The 22,539-nt window shown below is 33.8% G+C and overlaps 2 protein-coding genes, 1 long non-coding RNA gene and 1 pseudogene across 4 annotated transcripts; 3 read left to right on the top strand and 1 right to left on the bottom strand.

Moving 5' to 3' along the window:
• Positions 1–4,185: 4,185 nt before the first annotated feature.
• LOC145637020 (uncharacterized) lies at positions 4,186–6,208 on the top strand. Its single transcript, XM_081688537.1, has 3 exons — positions 4,186–4,991; positions 5,043–5,492; positions 5,644–6,208. Exons 1-3 carry the CDS (start codon positions 4,186–4,188, stop codon positions 6,206–6,208), a joined length of 1,821 nt encoding a protein of 606 aa, XP_081544663.1.
• Positions 6,209–6,337: 129 nt separating this feature from the next.
• On the top strand, positions 6,338–6,568 carry LOC145634967 (uncharacterized). Its single transcript, XR_014113711.1, has 2 exons — positions 6,338–6,442; positions 6,524–6,568. It is a non-coding gene; the product is annotated as an uncharacterized LOC145634967 (long non-coding RNA).
• A 627-nt stretch (positions 6,569–7,195) lies between these two features.
• Positions 7,196–10,978, top strand: LOC145634966 (pterin-4-alpha-carbinolamine dehydratase 2, mitochondrial-like). The gene is made up of 7 exons (XM_081686286.1): positions 7,196–7,344; positions 7,433–7,479; positions 8,099–8,196; positions 8,774–8,859; positions 9,060–9,183; positions 9,344–9,412; positions 10,594–10,978. The coding sequence occupies exons 1-7, from the start codon at positions 7,291–7,293 to the stop codon at positions 10,677–10,679; spliced, it is 564 nt and encodes a 187-aa protein (XP_081542412.1). The 5' UTR covers positions 7,196–7,290; the 3' UTR covers positions 10,680–10,978.
• Positions 10,979–11,548: 570 nt separating this feature from the next.
• Positions 11,549–15,255, bottom strand: LOC145636151 (putative methyltransferase At1g29790 pseudogene; annotated as a pseudogene). The gene is made up of 2 exons (XR_014114040.1): positions 13,750–15,255; positions 11,549–11,972 (listed from the first exon to the last, which is right to left on the bottom strand). The product of XR_014114040.1 is annotated as a putative methyltransferase At1g29790 pseudogene (transcript).
• Between the last annotated feature and the right edge of the window lie 7,284 nt (positions 15,256–22,539).

Here is a 22,539-nt window from a genome sequence, read left to right as displayed (position 1 = left end):
GAGATTTTATTTATGTTCACTACAGTGTTCCTATAGTTTCAAATATTTCCACATTAGTGCCTTGATGAGTAACTGAGTTTATATAAAAGTAATAGAACTTTATTTCACTTTGGTGCTTGATGGTTTGCTCATTCAACTTTGGTGTTCTAAGTGTCTGTTCTCTTTAGCTTATTTTCAATTCTTATCTTACTTTCCTTCTTTCATAAAATATTCAGTTCTATTCAGCTCTATTAAGTTTAGTTCAGTTCAGTCAATTAGAGCAGGTCCTAAGTCTTATACTTTTGTAAAACTTTGATGTCCGCAGATTTATATCATTGTCACTTTTATAACTTACGGTTTGCTTTGTTGATGATCAAACTAGATAAAAAGGGTTTCGAATCCCCTAAGTTTATAGAACACTGTTTCAATTTAGTGCTTTATGGTTTGGTCAACCCACTTTGGTGCTCTAAATTTTAAACTTTTGTAGTAAAACTTTGATGTCCAAAGATATATATAATTGTCTATTTTTATAGCATATGAATCAGTATTGGTCTAGTGATAAAGACTGAGAATTTGACGATAGGTCACAAGTTTGAATTCTACCCTTATTTGTTATTTGTATAATGCCTTCGTGGCTCATTCATACATTAAGAGCATTCACATCAATGAGCATTTTTTTGCTCATGAGCAAAATTGGTGAGCAAATTTGGTAGAAATTGTACTACATCAATGAGGAAAATGAAAAATGCTCGTGAGCATTTCAAATTTCATGATGAATAGTAATTTCGTGGGCCTCAACATTCATCCAAAATTGATGAGCAAAAATGGTAGAAATGTTACTTCATCAATGAGGAAAATAAAATATACTCATGAGCAATTTAATTAATTTTTTATCACTAGTGGGATAAAATTTCCTCACCAAAAATGCTCATGAGCAAATTGGTTGGGAAGAGAGAGAAAGTGGCTAGAGAGAGAATGAGCAAAAAAAATTTTGGCACACTAATGTGTATGCTCTAACAACAACAAAATATAAACTATAGTGTTTCTCTCGCTTTTAGGCTATGTTTGGATAACAAAAAATGGAAGGAAAGGAAGGGAAGGGAAAGGGAGGGAGACAAAGTTTCTCGTTTGGATAATATGTTGGGAGAGGGAAGGGGAGGGGGAGGGAGGGATCCATTTTCTCTCCGCCTTTAATAAAGACCATCCCTTCAAAATTGGAGAGATTTGGAGGGAAAATGGAGCTCATCATTTCCTCCACTTTCCCTTCCTTCCCCTTCCTCCTATTTCCCTTACTTCCATTTCCCTTCTAATTTGTTATCCAAACATAACATTAAGTAAAACTAACAATTTTAAGTGTATGTTACAAAGATGAACTTTATAGCATTAAAGTGAAAAAAATACACTAAATAAAAAAATTGCATTAAAGTGAAATTACTTAACGAGGCATTAAACACCAAAGTAAATAGGGGTGTTTGGTATGTGGGATTATGAGGTAGGAATAAGATTATTAATCCCAAGTCTCAATAAAACCATGTTTGTTTGAAGGGAATTAGTTTAGGGAGTGGGAATAAGCTTGGGAATATTTACCCTCTATCCCCACCATTTTATTACGTACGAAGTTCTCTTGTTAAGTAAAAGACATAATTACCCTCAACTTAATAATGCATAACAAATTTGAGTCTTTGAGATTCAAAATGTTAAGGATAAAATAATAATTTTGGCCTTAAGGTCCTGTTCTCTTCACCTTAATTTTGTAACTGAAATTATTTTTACTGAACTGAAATTATTTTTGCTGAACTTAAATTATTTTTACTGAACTTAAATTAATTTTACTGAACTTAAATTATTTTTGCTGAAATGAAATTATTTTTACTGATTTTCTATTTTAATTCTTCTTTAATAAAACTGAATTTTACTGAACTGAACTTATTTTTACTGAACTGAAATTATTTTTACTGAACTGAAATTAATTTTACTGAACTGAAATTATTTTTACTTAATATTATTTTTTAATGTGAATAGAACAGGGCCTAAATTTTAATTTTATTCCCACTTATATGCCAAACAAGAGATTGAGAATACTTGTATTTAAATTTTCACCAATAAAAGTTAGCTCAAGTAGTAAACAACTTGATGTCACTTAAGGAAGGAGTTAATATAAATTGAGAGTACTAACGTTTGGGAGAAGTTGCACAAAAGAGACTCAAGTTTCACAAGTTGCACATAGGGTACTGAACTTGTTGTAGGAGGTAAACAATCTGGTTGAAACTTGGTAAACCGGTTAGAACAAGTATTTGGTGTAATAAAAAAAAGGGAAGTAATTTAGTATGGACACGTGTGCCTTGGGAAGGAAAAAACATCATTACTTGTCTGACGTTGGCGCGAGAATGAGAAAGGAGAAAGCCTTTTCATTTTCCTTTCACCCCATTGGCTCTCCTCGTCATTTCTTTATTAAGAAAAAAAAAAACAGAGCTCTCCCTTTCACTGAAATTCCTCTTCCTTTCCCTTCAAGTTCGTCGCCATTAATGTGGGAATTTGGTGAAGAAACATCAGCTAAGAAAGCGAAAGTACAGCAACTGCAATCATCTGAAGGTATATTCCTTTATTTTGTCTTTGTCTTCTTAAATTTCACATTAATGGTGTTTTTTGTACTGAATTGTGGGGTTTTTTTTTTAAAATTTTTTTTTTTTGTTTTTTACTGTTTTGCATGTTGTTTGTTGGCATGATCTTGTAGTTAATTAGCGTTTTTAGTTGGTGTGTTTTGATTTAGGAAAAAGGGTTTGTATGGGGTTGAATTTCCGTAATTTTCTAGGGTTTTTAGTCAGTGAAACAGAGTAGTGTTTGATGTTGAAAATAAACTCATATAACTACATGACTTGACCTAGGTATGGACGCTCTTTCTGAAGCTCACCCAATTTTCAGCAACCCCGACCTCCTTGCCCTCCATGTCTTCCCCAAGCTGGATTGGCTTAGTCGGGATACTGTGAAGAAGGTGTGCAGGAAATGGTGTATGTGGTGGATGACTCGCCACCTGGCAAACCTCCAACCTTTTATGGGACCAAGGGCCTCTGTGAACGAGTGGGTTCTAAAAGACCTCATCTTCAACGACGGCTGGGACTTAATTACATGCTTGGCTGAACAAAGACATGACAGCCTACTTTGATGGATTCCCTCTGCTGTTCAAGGAGGAGGAGTAGGCAGTTGTGATAGGTTGGGGGTGGTCTATGTGCAGCTTGTAGGTTTTTGGTGTTAGCCGTTGCTATTGTTAAGCATTTTCTGTTTTTATGTTAGGGTTCAGTTGTTTATGGTAGAAATTCAATGTCATGGTATGAAGGTTTTTGTTTGTGACAAATCAATGATCATCTTTTGGGATTTGTCACTACCATGACATTGGTTAGAACCTAGGATTTGGCTTGGCTTGTACAACCATTTTGTAATGGATCAAAATTATATATACATATATGAATGAAGTCTTTGTTTCTATGGAGCAAATTTAGATCAACTGTTGTTCTATTTATGCCTTTTGTGTTATATAATTGAAATGTTGTGGCTACATACATCATGCTTATTATAACATTATAAAATTTGTACACATTGGCAGACAATATGGATTATATAAAGCCTTGTTTAGTTGTACACCATGGTGGAATGTGGGTGGAAGAAGAACAGATGTACTACAGGGGTGGTAAGGTCAATGTGTTTGATGATATCCCTGAATATGTGGATAGCTCATATGTAAAGCAGTTGATAGAGTCTTTAGGCTACACTGATATTGTAAAGCTTCACTACTTGTACCCTAAGAAAACCATGGTAGATGGTGTGAGGTTTCTAGGTTTTGATAGTAGGACATTTGACCCATTTCTGTCTTTATTGCTTGAGTGTAGAGTAGTTCATGTGTACTCAGAACATGAAATGGGCATGAATTCAAACTTCAATGTAGGGTCTGGTACATGGTCTGGTACAGGGTCTGGTCAAGGGTCTTTCATGTCCTTGTTGAAAGGTGTTGGTGGTGGTGTTAGCTGTAATGAACCTAGGATGAGTAGAGAAGTTGAATATGATTATGACAGTGAGGGAACTGATGAAGATGATGTAGAAGTTGTGTCTGCTAGGGACAAACTGACACAGGAGAAGAAAAATGAATTGGACTATGAGAAGGAGGTGGATATGCTTTAAAGGGTTGCTAATTCTAAGGGGAAGGGAGTGCATATGTTTGAGGATGATTGGGAAGGTGTTAGTGATGAAGATAATCCTAGTGAAGATGATGATGAAGATGATGTAGGGTACCTCATTGCACCTACTCCATTGACAAAACCTAGAGGTCATAGGTCAAATGACATCACAACAAGTGATTTCCATTTAGGTCAACAATTTGAGAATGCTATGATGTTTAGGAAAGCTTTGACTGATTATTGTGTTGGCTGTGGGAGGAATATACATTTCTACAGAAATGATCCAAATAGAGTAGGAGCCAAGTGTAGGCAGCATGAGAAAGGGTGCCCTTGGAAAATATGGGCTTCATGGGGGAGCAACAAGACAAATTTTGTGGTGAAGACTTACATAGGTGAGCATAACTGTGGCAGGGCAGCAAAGGTGTCATTGACGAGCTCTACATGGATTGCTACCAACTATGCAAAATGGTTTAAAGTTAACCCCTATATGAAGTTGCAGGACATTAGGGAGTCCATTTGGCTAGAAAAGGGAGTAAGGGTAAGCAAGTTCCAGGCATACAGGGCAAGGAAGAAGGGTCAGGCTTCAATTATTGGAGAGTACCAGGAACAGTACTCTTTGCTTCCTAGGTATCCTGCTGAAATCCTTAAGAGTAACAGGGGAAACACTGTGAAGTTGCAAATGAGTAGCAATGTGTTTGAGAGACTCTATTTGTGTTTTGAGGCATTGAAAAAGGGGTTTAAAGCTGGTTGTAGGCCCTTCATTTCTTTAGATGGCTGCTTTCTTAAAGGACCATATGGAGGGCAACTTCTTGTTGCTGTTGGGAGAGATGGAAACAACCAAATGTTTCCTTTGGCATGAGCTGTTGTTGAAGTACTAGTTGAGAGTACTGACAGTTGGACATGGTTCCTGTCATTGCTTGGGGATGATTTAGAGACAACAACAGGGGCTGGTTACACTTTTATGTCTGACCAGCAGAAGGGGTTGCTAGCAGCAGTATCTGATGTATTCCCAGAGGCTGAAACAAGGGTGTGTGCTAGGCATGTGTACTGCAATTTCAGAGGCGTTTTTGGAGGGGGTCTTGAATTCGAGAAGCAGTTTTGGGTAATAGCCAAAAGTAACACTGAAAATGAGTTTTTGAAAAATATTGAAGTCTTGAAGGTCATATCTGTTGATGCTGCTGATGATCTGATGAATAGGAACTACAAGAAGTGGTGTAGGGCCTTCTACACCCCAATGTCATGTTGTGATAGTGTGGATAACAACATGAGTGAGGCTTTCAATGCCTACATTCTGAGTTCTAGGCATAAGCCTATCATAACAATGCTTGAGGACATAAGAGAGGGGTTAATGGAGAGACTACACAAAAAAAAGAGATGAAATAGGGAAGAAGAGTATAGTGCTTTGTCCTAGGATTCATCAGAGATTAGAAAAAGTGAAGATTTGGGCAAGGGGGTGGAATGCTTTTTGGGATAGGGGATTCTGCTATGGGATCAGGAAGGGTGCCACCCAAGACAAATTTGTGGTTAACTTGCAGGCCAGAACTTGCAGTTGCAATGCTTGGCAACTGAGTGGCATTCCCTGCAAGCATGCTGTGGTAGCTATTTGGAATAAAGCAGACCAACCAGAAGACTATGTTAATGAGTTTTTCACAAAAACCAAGTACATGAAGGCCTATGATTTTGTCTTAGAGCCCTTGAATGGTCCTCAAGAATGGCCCCAATCAGAAGCAATTGTGCTCCCACCAAAGCTGATAAAGGTGCAAGGAAGACAAAAAACAAAGAGGAGGTATCAATTAGGGGAGACTACAGCTTCAGGAAAGCTAAGGAGGACAGGACAAACCCAAACTTGCAGCTTATGTGGTTTAAAAGGGCATAACAAAAGGGGATGCAAGAATGCCCCAAAAGAAAGAGAACCTGCTATGCAATCAACCACAACAGAAGAAGTTCCAACTGCTGGAAATGCACCTACCACTTCTGTGCCTATGCACATGAGGGGGTATGATGTGTACACATATCCTAATGGCTTTCAGAGAGTTGCATCAGTAAGAAAATCTAATTAATCAAATTAATTACATAAATGAAGTTAATTTACTTATTCTTTAACTGGTTCTTTCTTTCTTCCTAATTAACAGGTTCCAACTTGCCCTAGGCCAACTCAACAGCAACCACATAGAGCATTTTATACTGATGTTGAAGGAGAGCAAACTGTCTACTCCTTCCGCCAAGATCAGTACCCTATGTCAAGCCAGCAGCAGAGCCAAGACAGCAACACCATTACAAGTCAAGCATTGCAGGTAATAACAACATTGACATTATTCAACTTCAGTCATTCATTTCTAGATAAGTTCATACACTCATTTCATTAATTTTTACAGGATTTAGCAAAGAAAAAGAGAAACAACAAGAACTAGCAGCACAAGGTACATTTTCATGTTACATTTTATCAATTCTTCATTGCATACCAAATTCGTTGCTTAGCCTTGACATGTTACAAGTTCTTTCTAAAAATTTATAATTTTTCCTGTAATTTTATGAAATAGCTTGTTCTTTTTTTTTTTTTTTTTTTTTGCAGAAAATGAAAATTGATGAAGATGGATGTGGAGAGGAATTTAAATAGAAGTCTGTTATTCTAGGAGTTCTAACGGCAATATTTTAATTGCTCAAAAAATAAAACAATTACAAACGTTAGTACCTTCTGACTTTATGTCAGAATTTTCTTTTTCCTTTTTTTTCTAAGTTGGGTTAACCTGTTGTAGAAGGTAAAGTTTCAGTTGAGTACTCTATCTGCAACTTGTGAAACTTGAGTCTCTTATCTGCAACTTGTGAAACTTGAGTCTCTTATCTGCAACTTGTCCCAAACCTTAGTACTCTCAATTTATAATAACTCCTTAAGGAAAGTTTTGGGTTCAAACCTTACCGTATGCAAAAACGAGTGGGCATCATAAAAAAAGTTACTAAAAGTTGATATTTTGAAATATATATTGTAATTTTCACTTACTAATTCTTATTCCACTTTCACTTTATATAGCCTAAATTCCCATTTCCACTTGCCAAACGTCCCGAAAAGCCTACGCGTCCACTACAACCTCCGTCACAATAGCGGTGTTTGCCAGTGATTGTTGTAGAGTTGTAGTCGGTCCAAATGTCCATGTCTCGTATGCTTCCACTTCGGCTAATTTCTCTCTCCAAAACTCATGTAATTCTCCTTACCTTTCTCTCATCGATTTGCTGCTATCTTTCCTGTTGTAATTCATCACATCAATCCCTTTTCTGGGTATTTGCAGAGTCAATTTTCACCTCTGTTTCAATTCCTTTCGATATCTAATGGATGGTATTTCACTTCAATCCCTTTTTTTTACGTTTGTAATTTTTATCATTTTCGAATGCACTTTTCATTGATTACTTTCTAATTAAACATAATTTGTTAATTTAAATGGGTTTATGGGTTGTGTTTGCCTAATTGTTACATAAGAAATCATTTGAAGGCTTACCTTGTTTGTATCAAATATTTTTTATTTTTTCGATTTCAATTTTGATTATGGAATTAAGATTTTTGATTTTTTGAATGAATGAGGAGATAGAAGATTATTTTTTAACAATATTGTGATCAATGTTGTAATTGCTCTTCATGCTGGACATTTATAATGATGGTGATTATTGGAGTTCCCTGTAACCTCTCATTCCCGAATCCCGACTTTAGGCACACCAAAATTATCAATAAATTTATTTTTTCAGTTGATGTAGTCACATATGTAAGAGATATGCATATATATTTTCCGATATCATATATTACCTCCAATTTTTTTTAGTTGCAACTTTGGGGTATTATTTGAGACATAAAATATTCCAAGTAGCAACTAAAAAAAATCGGAGGTAGTATCTCGAACATGCATGGACACACTCTGAAATATCATCCTTCCTTTGAAGACGCAATCTCTATCTAATTACAGCTCAAGCTCCCCAATCAACGGAAAATTACAGAACCATGTGGAACTGTTGAAATCTAGAAAGAGCCATCATGAATTTAGAACCTTCTGTACTGCCCCAGGTGCGTCCAGTCTTTACTGCTTGCCTATATAATGACATACGGAGTATTACTAGAAAACAGTTGAATTTGACACTTGAAACTATCTATAAAACTGTTGCCCCAGGCCGTTTGTTATATATAACTATGTTGGAAGGTCTAACTACATGTCTAGATCATTTATAGAAAAGACATTATTATCTTATTGTATTGGTGGTAAAGTTCACTTTTAATTTCAATGATCACATGTTCGATAACTTGTACCTACAATATTTAGTTTCTAATTGATGGTTTAACATAGAATTAAATCCTTTGCATGAGAGGAGGGTGTCATGTGCTATATAGACTTTCTTTGGGACATATTAATATATACTACCTCCGTTTCAACATAGTTATAATAATACCCCAAAGTTGCATTTAATATGAAACTGAGGTAGTATATGTTTCATGAACTCCATAGTTCTTTTGCTAAAGCGGAAGGTTCTCCCCCAGTCTTTTAGGGGAAAGGTTGCAGCATCCATTTTCTTGATTTGTACTACTCGCTTAAAAAATTGTTCAATGTTTATTCCTGCCTTTTTTACAAGTTTTTTGGCTTGCACAGACCTGGCATCGAAGAAATGTGTGCCTTGTAACTCGGAGGATATACGACCTATGAATGAAGAGTTAGCAAATCAATTAATTACCAAGGTTTGTACTTGGTATTCTTTCATGTATGTTCAAGTCAAAAGCAGAAATCTCATGCTTTAAAAGTACATGCATATGACATAAATCTTTATTACAAAGACAAGCAAGTAACTCCGTTTGTTTACATATCCTTCTGTGCTTTTGTCTTTACTAACACCACCCTAACATTAGTAATGCATCTTACACGTTTGTTGTTTATCAAGGTTCCTGATTGGAATCTGAGCAATGAAGGAGATAAAATGAAGCTGGTAAGATCTTGGAAGGTGAAGACTTTTACTAAAGGACTGGAATTCTTTCAGGCTATTGCTAATGTTGCTGAAGCGGAAGGTATAGCCATTTTTGTTAGTATCTTGTGTTTTAAAGTAATCAGATTTTGTACTACAACCTGGAGACAAATGGATTCCGGTGTGAACCACAATTATGCAGTTAGAGACAATGCAACACGTTTATATATATAAAAAATTCCACTATTTTTTACACTCAACAGGTCACCATCCAGATCTGCATCTTGTGGGTTGGAACAATGTGACAGTTGAAATTTGGACACATTCTGTCGGTAAGTGTTGATAAAGCGTATACATATGAGATATGACTATCTGATTTACTTTAAAGGCTTACTTTCTGCTCTATGCTATATCTTTTTTTTGGTTGTCTTGTTGTTTAATTTTCAGACTGCATAAATGAGCATGTTGTTGTTTTCTTACCATCAGAAAATGCTTTGTTCAAAATCAGGATTCAAATTTTTTTTCCCACGTTTTTCCTCTTGAAAGTAGAAAAATATATGCACACACTATGAATTTGAGACTATGGAACATTAGAGAGAAGCTACTAGTGTAGAAAAATATTTGGATCTTCTGCAGTTTTGTATATCATTTCTGAGAAGTTATTCGCCTATTTCTGTATAGAACTCAAATTATATTATACGAAGATTGATAGTTGAATTTAGGTAGGGCTGTCTGATTCGAGAGCTAAGATCCCTGGTAATCTGACGACAAGAACCCTTGAAAACATCATTACATGAAATTAGTAATATTTAATGTTTATATATTTTCCGCAAAATAAGAAATATTCATATCTGGGTGGTATTGGACTATTGGTGCTTACAAAGAAAGGGAATTATGTTCAATTACACTTTAGAATTTAATATATGTTGAAGGGAAGTTTTAGCTATACTCTTGTTTACTTTAAATATGGCAACTTGAGAATACTGTCCTCAGCAGGAAAATATATGTTCTCGGATCTGATACAACCAGCCATACAGGTGTAGGGCCTAGTTTGGCTTCTGTAACCATCTTAGCTTCTATATTGGTTCTATTATAAAGGTTGGCGCTGTTGATTTTGGAAATCATGTTCTGCTTCCATTTATCTTCATCTTTTCGTTTCTAAAATTTGGGACATTATGTATTTGCTTTTCTTCCTTCTATATACAAACTCACAGAATTGACTGCTATTAAAACCTGGAAACAAATTTCCCTATAAAAAGCCAAGAACAATGAGAAAATTAACGTGTTTTCAGCTGTTTGACACCACAAGTTAAATACACTTGATGAAACAAGGCTTTTGTAGGTCTCAAAATACATTATGAAGCTTTCCGATTTTCTTGAGGATCTTTTGCTTTATGAAGCTTGTTCTCCCCAAGTAGAACACATTGTTAGCTTTCGGCTTTAATTCAGTATGGATACATGCAATATGCATATTTAACTAAGGTTTAACTCCAAGTCGGTCTACAATGTGCAGGAGGGCTTACAGAAAACGACTTCATACTTGCTGCAAAGATCGACACTCTTAACCTTGCACACCTTCTAAGGATTAAGCCTAAGTAAATGCTGGTCACCGCCTTTAATTCCTTAATAAATTTGAGAAAGCATGGCCATCTGGTTAGCTAGTAAGATGTATGCTCTATTTTTCTGTAGAAAACACCAGTTGAAAGTTCACAAAGATATGTGCCTTTATAAATGATGAACAATTTACCTTCCTTGCAACCTCAATACGATTTTGATATTCCAGATTACCAGGTACTAAACCTATCATTTTGTTTTTAACTTTTTATAGACCCTTCTAAAAAAATTTGAATGTAAAAATTTCATATGATTTTGTTGTACAATTTAGCTCGTTACTGGAAGAGTTCATGAATTTGATATTCCACAAATTAAATCCATGTTTTGGTTTGTATAGACCTTTTAAATTTATTGTGCATGTAAAATTTCTGTATGATTTTTTTGGGAAATTACAGGTTAGCTCTTAAGCGGAGCAGTTTTACCATAGTGAAAATTAAGTCAATTATGAGGGCACTAAAACTGAATTATTAAACCACAATAAATTATTTGCAAGACATACAGTGAAATTACTACCTCGGTTTCTTACTATGTGCAACAAAGGAATATTTAATGTCTCACGAATAATATTCCTTTGTTTCATATTATAAAAAGGGTATGATCACCAAATATTAGATTTTTAATAATTCCATCCAGCTAACTGATTCACATTAGTTTAAATTAAATTCAGTTCAAGGTTCATAATCAATTTTGTCATCTAGACCACATTTTCAAAGTGAGGATCATTTATTAGTTTTGTTTTCTTAGGAATGATAATAATAAAATTGATGGGAGGAATTCTGAACGGATTGTTTTCATTGCATTATAGCACTTCGTACAGGCAAAAATGCAGTAATCAAACCAGAAAAATTAACTCATGATGCAAATTCACTATATTATATCAGCCTTTCAACAGGGTACTGCCCTTTTTCAGCTCCGCTATCTCGGAAACCATACTAACAATTCTTTCCAAGTTTATCAGGTTTACTTTTTCATTACATAAATTATGAAAAAATGATGCTCTACTACAGAACACTCTTTATTTCTAAGCTTAACAGGAATGCCCTAATTTAATTCTGAGCAAAAAGAAAAGTAAAAAGAATAAACATCGGTATGTCCTGTTGTGCATACAATTTGGACCGCATTTTCCTTCCTGGATGCTCCCTTGGGACGAAAGTCATATACCTTTTAAGTTTGCAGCACAATTGCTAGGAGCTATAACAGTTGATGTCCAAGTTGACTTCAGCAACAACACTTCTTCAGAGGACCCGTGTAAGACTGGATATTCTACAATTGATACACCTACACAAGACCATATTTCAGGTGAGGAAAAGAGCAGCAATGTGTTTCAATCCAAGTTTATTAACTCGATAACTGGAGTTAGCAGCCAGAAGATCAAAATGGTTCAGAAATCATAGGGACCAACAATTAAGGGAAGAGAGGAGAGAATTCTAGGACTAACAAAACAATACGTACAAATAATAATTTCAACAACGGAAATATCCAAGCATTCAGACAAGGGACTCTCAGATCTCCAACCTTGCAGGCTTATTCTCCACTAGGAAGTCAATAACCCGGAAAAATTCCAATAAGCCTTTCTATACTACGAGATTTTTCATCTTGAAATGTAGCTTTTTTTCCCTTTCTCGGTTTTTTTTTTTTTTTTTTTTTTTTTTTTTGGGGGGGGGGGGGGGGGGGGGGGGGGGGGTGGACTGGTGGGGAACATAAACACAAAACACCTATAATGCTATACCATCTGAATCTGCTTTAAAAAGGGCTCTTTCCACACAATGATTGAAAATTCTATCAAATTATAACTCCCAGCTCTCACCTATGATACAGAATGGCTTCCCTTAACATTCATATCATCATATGTATTACCTTTATGCAAAAAATTATCCAAGTGACTACTTAGTACTTACTTATAAGATATCAGCTGGAAAACAAATTAAGAAAATCCACTAATCATCAGTAAATGGTACGCACTACAAATTATAGACTTCACATAAATACAATCCATTCAGAAAGCTCAATCCCTATGCCAAACAGGATGCACTACACATTGTGCTTCTCCTATAAGCTGCAACACTCTACAAACCAAGCTCTGTTAGTCTGTTACTATCAATGTATCAATTAAGATACCACACTTCCACCTCAGCATGATTCCTTTACTTAATTAAGCTTAAAGGTACAGAGATTTTCACTACCTATTTTCTGATAAGCCCTTAATCTTTCAACTAGACAACCAAGACATGCGAGCCAATATAGAGAAAATATGATCCTGAATATACTTTATGCTCATGTAATCTAAACTTCTAAAGTTCCTTCAGGAAAACATGTTTTTTTTTTTTCATCTAATTTCAAAACTAATTAAATTATGAACCACCAACTTTGGCATTCCTGGAACAAGAACAAGTATTAACACTTCTCTACACTTATTAATGCCGTAATTAATAAACCTCAACTTCATGCAGAATCACCTTAGAGAGATGTATTCACACACTCAACACCTGGCTAAAGAAAAGGCAAGCCATTGCATTCCCATATTCAGGGGTCGATCATAAAAGACTTTCTATCAACCTTGGTTTAGTTCAAGTGAAAATCAACTTTCAAAAAAAAGCCAGGTTTAAGTTTATAGTCCAAGCTATGCCTAATTGCCTACTGTCAGACATATTAAGTAACAAGATCATTCAAGCAAGTGCTACACTAAAAGTAGCACACCATAATCGTCAAATTAAGCACAAATCTCTGAAGAAAACAGCCTCTAGGAAAATCAAGGATAAGTTTACAGGCCACAAAATTATCCACCTACATGAAATCCATACAAAGTTGTCGTCGTTGTCATCAAAATATATACAGTATAAAAGTAACAAGATCATTTAAGTGAAAGTAATACTAAAAGCAGTACCCTAAGCAAACAACCTCATCATTAGAGTTGACCACAAAAAATTGCACCAATATTTCAAACACAAATTAGCATTATCATTCCACTCCTAACAAAAAGCACACAAACAAAAGCAAATATGATGAACCAAGAAAACATTTTAGATACTAAAAGAAAAGAGAAAGTTTTCCTCACCTGTTATATAAGAAAGTATGTAAGAAAGAAATTCAGGTTTATCCTAAATCATCTTAACTTGGGTTTCTGCAAAAGAGCAGTCAAATAAACCTCTCCATTCTTCACACCACTTGAATCCATCTTACTCCCAGTTGCCCATTTCACAATCTTATACCCTAATTTATTAATCAATGGCTTATAAACCTTCTCCAAATCACCCCCTTTACAGAAGAAATGATCAACCCACAAATACCCACCACCCCTCAACACTCTATCAACATCAAACAATAGAAACTCCATCGCCGTAGTCGGAATCCACCTATTCACGGCGTGCCCACATCGAACCAAGTCGATAACACCATCGAAAACCGGTAATCGTTGCTGGAGTGGCGCGTGCAATGGCACCACCCCTCTAATGGCATTAAACTCACTATAAGGAGCACCCAAATTCATTGTTGTAGTCAAAATAGTAACATTCCTTTCTTTCATTTTTGCCGCGAAAGTTCCTGTTCCACCCCCAACATCAACCCCTAATCTAATCACAGAATTAGCCCTTTTAGCAATATCAATAAGCTGTGGAATTGTAAGATCAAGATCAGTTTTATAAGACAAAAACTGGGTTGAATCAAGATTTGGGTCAAAACCCAATTTAGGGTTTAAGCACTTGAAACTTTTACAAGTAGCAGAAGGGTAAGAACCCCAGATCACATTCGAATCAGGATTCGACAACCTCGGATTCGATGGAGTCCTAGCAAAGCACCTCCTTCTAGGAAGTGGATGGCAGCCTCTCAAAATCAAAGATTCAGCAAGATTGTTATCTTTAGGACAAGTAGAAAAAGGGGTGTAATTCATGTATTGATGAAGAAGATCAGGAAAATCATGACAAGAGGAAGCAATAGGAGCAAGATTGCTATAAATGAGGAGATCTGAAGGTGGGGTTTTGGTGGGGTTAGTCGAAGCCGATACCGAGGTTTTATCAGGGTGGAGGCGCGTGAGGTGGGTAATGGTGGCGCGTATGGTTTGGAGTTGACGGAGAAGGTGTTGGGGGACGGCGGTGGTGGTGGGGGAAGGTGGTTTTTGGCGGAGGAAAGAGGTGGTGGAAGAAAGGTGGTAGAGTGAGAGGATGTTTGTAGCAACCATTGCTACTAAAAGGAGGAAGTTTAGACCCATTGTAAATGACATTGCCATTGAAAATGGTGTGAATTTGTTGGAAAATCTTAAGGGATTGAGATGAATTGAGGTAGGTGGAGTTGGAAGGAGTGAGCTCTTACTCCTAGGTAGTGTTGTACCAGTGAGGTGTGAGCTCTGTGTAGCAGCTGGTAGAGAAGAGAGAGGGATGAAATTAATGGAGATTTTACTTGATTTTTTATTTTATTTTTTTTATTTTTTATTTTTATTTTTTTGTGATCTGATTTTATTATTACAAAGAAATTTAAATATATAAATAAATAAAATTATTAAAAAGAAAACTTTGTAGTTTTGGGGATAAGAAGGTAGATCTTGCTTTAGATTATTTCTTGTGACTTTTGGGAAATAAAGTTAAGTAAAGTTTGTCAACTTGGTTTGGAGAATAAAAATGAAGAGTATCACAATTCACAATTCACAATTCCACCTATATCACCTTATGCATGATTGAATGATTCTATGGAGTACTATGATTAAGGGGAGTATTTTGTAGAAAATTAAAGATATAAATGGTAAAATTAAATATTGATAAACGTGTTCAATTAAAGTGTAACAGTTACAAAAAAAAAAAAAAAAAAAAAAAAAAAAAAAGAAATACTTCAAAACATACTAATGTAGGAATCTTATTAGATATGTCTCGATTTTTTTATTTTCAAATATTTAGTATTTGTTGTAATACATAACCAAATATTGTTGTTAATTTACATATGTATGACAAAAGTATGCATTAAGTGTAATCAATGATATGATTATACTTCATTTATATTTTCTACTATACATAGGCTAAAGGATTAGTTATATCAATTTCCTATACACAAAATATGTTATACTTTCTCCGTTTCTGAAAATTCGACTCACTTTACATTAGTGCGGTCTCCAACGTGCATCTTTGACCATCAATTTCTTCAATGCTAATTTTTTTTCTTTTGTACAAATCAAAACTTCGGGAAATCAAAACTTCAAGCAAAGTTATATTACTTTGACCACATGAATAATAAGTGAGTCGAACTATAAAAAATGGAGGTCATATGAGATTTAAAAATAAAAGTGATATTACTCCTTTTGCATAATTAATAATCGGAGCATCTTAACTGACACACATATCAATGCACAACTTTGACCATTAATATTTATAATTAAAGAAATATTTACAGGCCTTGAACTGAGCTGAACTGAACTAAATTGATTGGAGTTGAACTGAACTGAACTGAACTGAACTGAGCTGAAATGAATATTTTATGAGCGAAGGAAATTAAGAGCTGAACTGAATTGATTGGAGCTAAATTGAACTGAACAGATTAGAGCTGAACTGAAATTAAGTATATGTGAACTGTCCCTTAACAAAAAAATATACATAAAGATTACTCCAAAAAAATTTTGCATGACAATCTTTTTTTTTTTTTTTTTTTTTTTTTTTTTTTTTTTGTAGATAGGTAAAAAGTACTACATGTTAGTCAATGTAAGCATATAGATATCATAAAAGTCAAATTATTGCGATTATTACGAAATGAAGGTAGTATGATAAAAATTGCGATATTTTTGAAAATAAAGACTTTAATTTCGGGATACCTAATCAAGAATAGACAATGGGGGGAGGAAGGGAAAAAGCTACACATACATTGAATGTATGTGGCTCCCACATACATTATGACATGGCAGCATTTTATTAGTTGTTTTGATGGGGCCCAAAATCCACTACTTTTAATATTTCATTTAAATTTGAATGAAATTTCAAATTAGGCTAAGGTTTGAATTTCAAATAAGTTGTCATTTTCAATGTAATGAATTTAATATTTTTTTAAAAAAAAAATTAAATAAAAAAAATCATTTTTGCAACTCAGTTAACAGACTTTGGCAAACATGTAAGATGAAAAAACATTGTCATCAAATGAGAAGGTGAATGCGTTGGATTCTTTAGCAGTGATGGGGGTGGGGTTTGCGGCGGTTGCGCTGAAGGGGCGGCGGTGGGTTGTTAGCTAGGGTGGCAGCTTGGTTCTTAATAGAATGCAGCGTCTTGTGACAAACCACGCGCGATATACAGAGAAAGGAGGTCGTTGTGTGCAGAGAGGCAAAAGCTCTAAAACTTGGCAGCCACCTGTAGGAGATGCAATAAAAGTAAATTGTGATGCATTTGTAAATGAAGGAAGCTGGGTGGGTCTTGTTACGGGGGCTAGAAATGCAAAGGGAGAGGTCCTATATATTTGGGGTTAGATTGGCAAAGAAGTATGAATGCACTAATCGATTTCCCTATTAAAAAAAAAAAGGATATATTCCAATTAACAATGTAAAAGTTTATATATTATTTGCAGAATATATTGTGTTATATATTTTGTGGTTCAATTGAGTTATTAATCCTCCCCAATTATGAAATGGTTATGTTTGCAAAATATACTCACTTTCAATTGAAGTAGTGAAATGGGTCTTCGCTTTCTATCAATTTCAAATGGATTTGAATTTTTGTTTGGAATTCAATAATTGTTAAAGGCACACAATGACACAAGTAACCGAAACCATATTGATTAATAAATAAATTGGAGATTTGAAGGTTGACAACAATAATGGTTGAAAATGGTCTATGGTCGACAAGGTCGTCGACAATGGCAAAAACCCCCCCAAATATTCGAACAATATTGTTTATAATATCTTTAGTAACACGAGAAAGTATATTTGGTAAGCATATATCTGAAAAGGACATAACCATTCATAATGTAATTTTTAGTAACACAGGAAACTACATTTGGTAAGCACATATTGTTTCCGAGTTACATAATTTCTTAAAAGCGCGTAATTTTTCCCTTTAGGATTTTTTTTATTGTTAACTTTATAGCGATCTTGTGTAATTTTTTTTTTTTTTTTTTTTGGGTAATTATAACTTCCAAAGGTTACAAAAAAGGAATTTATAATATTAGAGTGGTGTTGACCTTATATAATTGTATTTGTTTAAAATAAATTCATGTTTTGAGGAAAAAGGTCCACCTATCAAGTCTTTTGAGAATTAGATAATGTGACACCATCAATGAAAAGTAATAAGAAATCATGGTGAAAAAGTAAAGGTAATCAAGTAAATAATTATTTTTCTTAATTTGTTCAATAGGTTAGTACGTTAATTAGTAACCCTATATATGTTAGAGGAAAAATGTAGAATATATAACTTGTTTTTCTAGTAATAGGGGATGTTAATTCATGAAATTAGTTGTAAACAATATGGATTACTTAGCAATGACAAGTTTTTGTCAATTGAAATAATTATTTATTGTAAGATGTCATACATGAGCAAAAAATGAAATTAAATAAACACTATAAATTTTGTTGGACAATCACCTTCAACCCTTAAAAACTGTTTACTTGTCAAAGGAACTTTCTATATTACAGAGTATAAAATGTAATAAATGTAATATTTCTTTTCAAATCCTTATTACTAGCATCACAATATGATAAGTTCATTTGAAAAGATAATGGGTGGCTTGTATTTCATTCTATATAAAAGATTTAACTAAAAAGTCTTCATTTGTATATATATAGTCCTTATTCATATATGGCATATCTTATACTTCCTATGTTTCTATTTACTTGACTAACATTTCTAAAATGGAAATGTCACACTACTTGACCCATACTATATTTGGTATGCTTTTGGTAGATAAATTATCTAAATTACCCTTATAAAGTGCAATTAACGGTAAATACGTAAATAAACATGTTAGATGATATACTCTCATCTATTAATAAGAGTTTAGTCATTAAATCACACAAGGGAAAAGTTTAGATGCAATTAACATCATATCAAGAGGAGCTTAATTATAGGTAAACTAACATTTTTAGAATTTAAATGTTCTCACACTATTCATAAGATATGAAGTTGAATAATAAGTGAATTGAATCAAGTAAGGGACATATATTATCACATTATTAAATAATTTTTTCCCTTTTATTTAGTATCTTAATTTGTAGTCGTGTATGTGTTATAGGTTTTTTTAAAAAAAATATATAAACCATTTTTTTTAGTAACAACACTATGAAAAATCAAATAGTTTTAAACATAAAATAATCCATAAATGTCATTAATTAAATACTATAATTTGTACAATATGATATGTTTGTATGTTTTTTAATAAATAGCATGAATAATGGGTTCTTCCCTTATTGATTATAACCAATAGGTATTAAAACATGTGGTTTGTTACTAAAAAAAATGACGTTGTTACTAAAATAATACTACTATAAAACTTTGCAAATAAAAAAGATAAGTTATAAACACACGGGAGTATTTAGCAATAAGCGATAAAAATTGGTGTGTAACCTTAGCTTTTGTAATTTCATGTTAACTTCCAATTATTTGATTAAAAACCTTCAAGAAATGAATAAAACACTCCAATGTATGAATTAATCCGTACAACACGTACTTGATAATTGTATAATTGTAGCTAACACCTATTTAATTTTATATAGTTCCTTATACGTAATAAAAATATAATATGTACTTTTTTGGTATGTTTAAAATTTTTGTAGTAACAATAATGACAAATTACTAACACTTCTTTAAAAAAGTTAACAAACATAGTAAGGTTAAAAATGTCCAACTTTATAAATTTTTTGAAAATATATCGATATGGATGTCTATAAAAAGATCTTTAAAATATAATTCCATTGGTTTTTTATAATAATTTTTTGATTTGTAGTTTGTTAAATACCGTTAAATGAAGTATTATTCGATTCTTATAATAAACCTCTCTCTTCATTAATGACGTTGACTAGGATGCCATTTTCTCAGTAACAAAATTGTATATTTTAGTAACCTAAAATATTTTTTTAGTAACAACAAAGAGTATTTGACGCCAATGAAATTTGTCCCGCCTTTTTATGGTAAATGGCGCCAAAAACTAAAAACTTTTCCCTCTAATTTTTTTAGCTAATGATGTGTTGTCAATTTTTAATTGGTAATGTATGTTGGGACCACATACATTCAATGTATGTGTATCATTTCCCGGGGAGGAAGTGGTACATTGACTGCTCCGCATTTAGTAAAAATACATATGGATTGCAACTGAGTTGTGCAATTAATTAAGTTTAATGCAGTACATAATAAAGTGCACTTAGCTAGTTAGCTTACTTAAGTTACTTACTCCGTATGTTTTAAGTATGTTTTACAATTAAATACTAATTCTATTTGTCCACAGAGTTGCTGAATCTAACAGTTGAAAATGTAACCGACACCACGTGAATGTAGGCCAACTTGTTATTTGTAATGTAAAAATTGTTTGTATTACATACTCTTTAATTGTGTTAGGAGATTATAGGAGCCCACCTCAAAGGATTGGGACATTAGACTTTAAACCATGTAGTGATGCAGAAACTCATGCAAATGAAGAAATCTATTTTCTGACAAGATTAGGTTTTTGGCTGGGTTTCTCATTTATTAGGATAAGCAATATATACACTTGTACACATAGCATACAAGAAGTCTCCTTGCTAGTTAGGGATGGCTAGGATAATTAGAGATTCTCTCCCGATTTCAAGGAATTTTGGGATTGATTCTCCTCACCCGTCCTTATGCCTCTCTAAAAGGACATAAGAATGAATTGTTCTAGGATGATGAACTCCCAAATTCAATAGTTAGAACGTGACCAGTTAATAACCTGCATCTTCTATAGATACAATGTGACTAGTTGGTATATGATAACATGTTTCATAAATTAACTGGACAGGTGTTGTATTATAATAGGTAGGTTATTTTTTTATATTCTTCGTATAATTTTCTTTTTAAAAAATTAATTTAATTTTCTTTTTAAAAAAATAATTAAAATTAATTTTCTTTTTAAAAAATTAATTTAATTTTTTATAAAAAAAAAAGACTCGAAACAGTCCCACACCCCGTGAACAACCCGCCACCCCTTCAACAGTCCTGTCATCACCACCTCATCGGCTCATCCCCCTAACCTCACTTCCACCAGCAACGAAAATCCCATACCACTGGCCATCGTCGTCACAACACTCCTCCAAAGAAGTTGACCACCATGTTAACTCCCTCATGAAGCTAGCCCCTTACTGACCACCACCTTGACCCCTTATGAACCCAGCCCCTCGCCGACCACAATCGCTCTCCTTAGAAACCCCCCAATTCTAGCCCCCGGTCGACGCGACCATCTCCCTACTTTGAACCCCATGCAAACCACCTCTTTCCTGGGATGATTTTGGAGTGGTTGTAGGAGGGGTGGAATGGTTGAACGTTGGTTGTGGGGTGGGTGTTGGGGTGTATGGGTGGTCAAGGATAATGGACCGCGGGTGGAGGGGAAGGGAAGGGAAGGGAATGGAGCGGAGATGGTGGTGGGGACTGGGGAGGGGTTTTCAGTGGTTGTCGGGGAAGGGAAGGGAGGGGAGGAGATAGAAAGAGGTTTTTTTTTTTTTTTTTTAAAAACATGAAAGAGGTTTGTTTTTTATAAAATTATTTTTTTTTTAAAAAAAAGAAAATATATAAAAAAAAATTCTAACCAATTACAATGAGACACGTGTTTGGTTTAAACCTTTTAAACAATTATTAATTTTTTAATTTATTTTGAGTATATTTATGTCAAAGATCATTTTATTCCGGTATAATTAAAAGATTGCTTTATTTTTAAAGACGGCAAATATTTTTATTCTATACAATTTTTTCTAATAGACATATATTTATGACGCCTGACATTCACTGATCTTGACAATGTCATGCAGATTAAGGAGCCTATTGCATACAGAGAAGCAACAAATTAGGAAAAGTTGGTTGTTCCCACATATCATAATTTTGAGTATTAGTACAATTTTACAAGTTGCAAATCTACCATTTTTGTTTTAAATACGGAAATACAATTAGGTGCTAAGTTTTTCTTATGATATTTATAATCATATACTTCGTATTCTTTAGTACGTAATCAATAAAAATCTTAAATACTAAGGCCCTGTTTGATTCACCTTAATTTTGCTGAACTGAAATTATATTTACTGAACTTAACTTAATTTTACTGAACTGAAATTATTTTTACTGAAATTAAATTATTTTTACTGAACTGAAATTATTTGTACTGATTTTCTATTATAATTTTTCTTTAAGAAAACTGAATTTTACTGAACTGAACTTATTTTTACTGAACTGAAATTATTTTTACTGAACTGAAATTAATTTTACTGAACTGAACTTATTTTTACTGAACTGAACTTATTTTTAATTAATATTATTTTTTTAAGGTGAAAAGAACAGGGCCTAACTTTAATAATTCTGACTATATAGGCAATTGCTTCTCTTTGTGACGAGGTTTTGGCTTAAAAAGACTCCTAGTTGCCGTTGTTGGCTCTCCAATGTTATTGTATTTGAATCCTCTTAATCTTTTTAATAAATAAGCCTACCTCTTTCTTCTAAAATATTCTACTACCTCCGATTTTTTTAAGTTGCAACTTTAGGGTATTATTTGAGAGATATATAATATTCCAAAGTTGCAACTAAAAAAAATCGGAGGTAGTATCTAATTAACTATTTGACATCCATACGTTTTATCATTGAAAACAAACAAAATACTTTCAAATTGACTAATCAATGCTCGTGACGGCTAAAATAATTATACTAGGAGTGTAATCTTTTGATTTTTTAAAAAAGTG

This window comes from Chenopodium album, chromosome 6, assembly GCF_948465745.1.
Source record: "Chenopodium album chromosome 6, dcCheAlbu1.1, whole genome shotgun sequence".
In the NCBI taxonomy this organism is placed as follows: Eukaryota; Viridiplantae; Streptophyta; class Magnoliopsida; order Caryophyllales; family Amaranthaceae; genus Chenopodium; species Chenopodium album.
The sequence above is the reverse complement of the archived record's forward strand: the minus strand, read 5'-3'. Positions and strand labels throughout refer to the sequence as shown.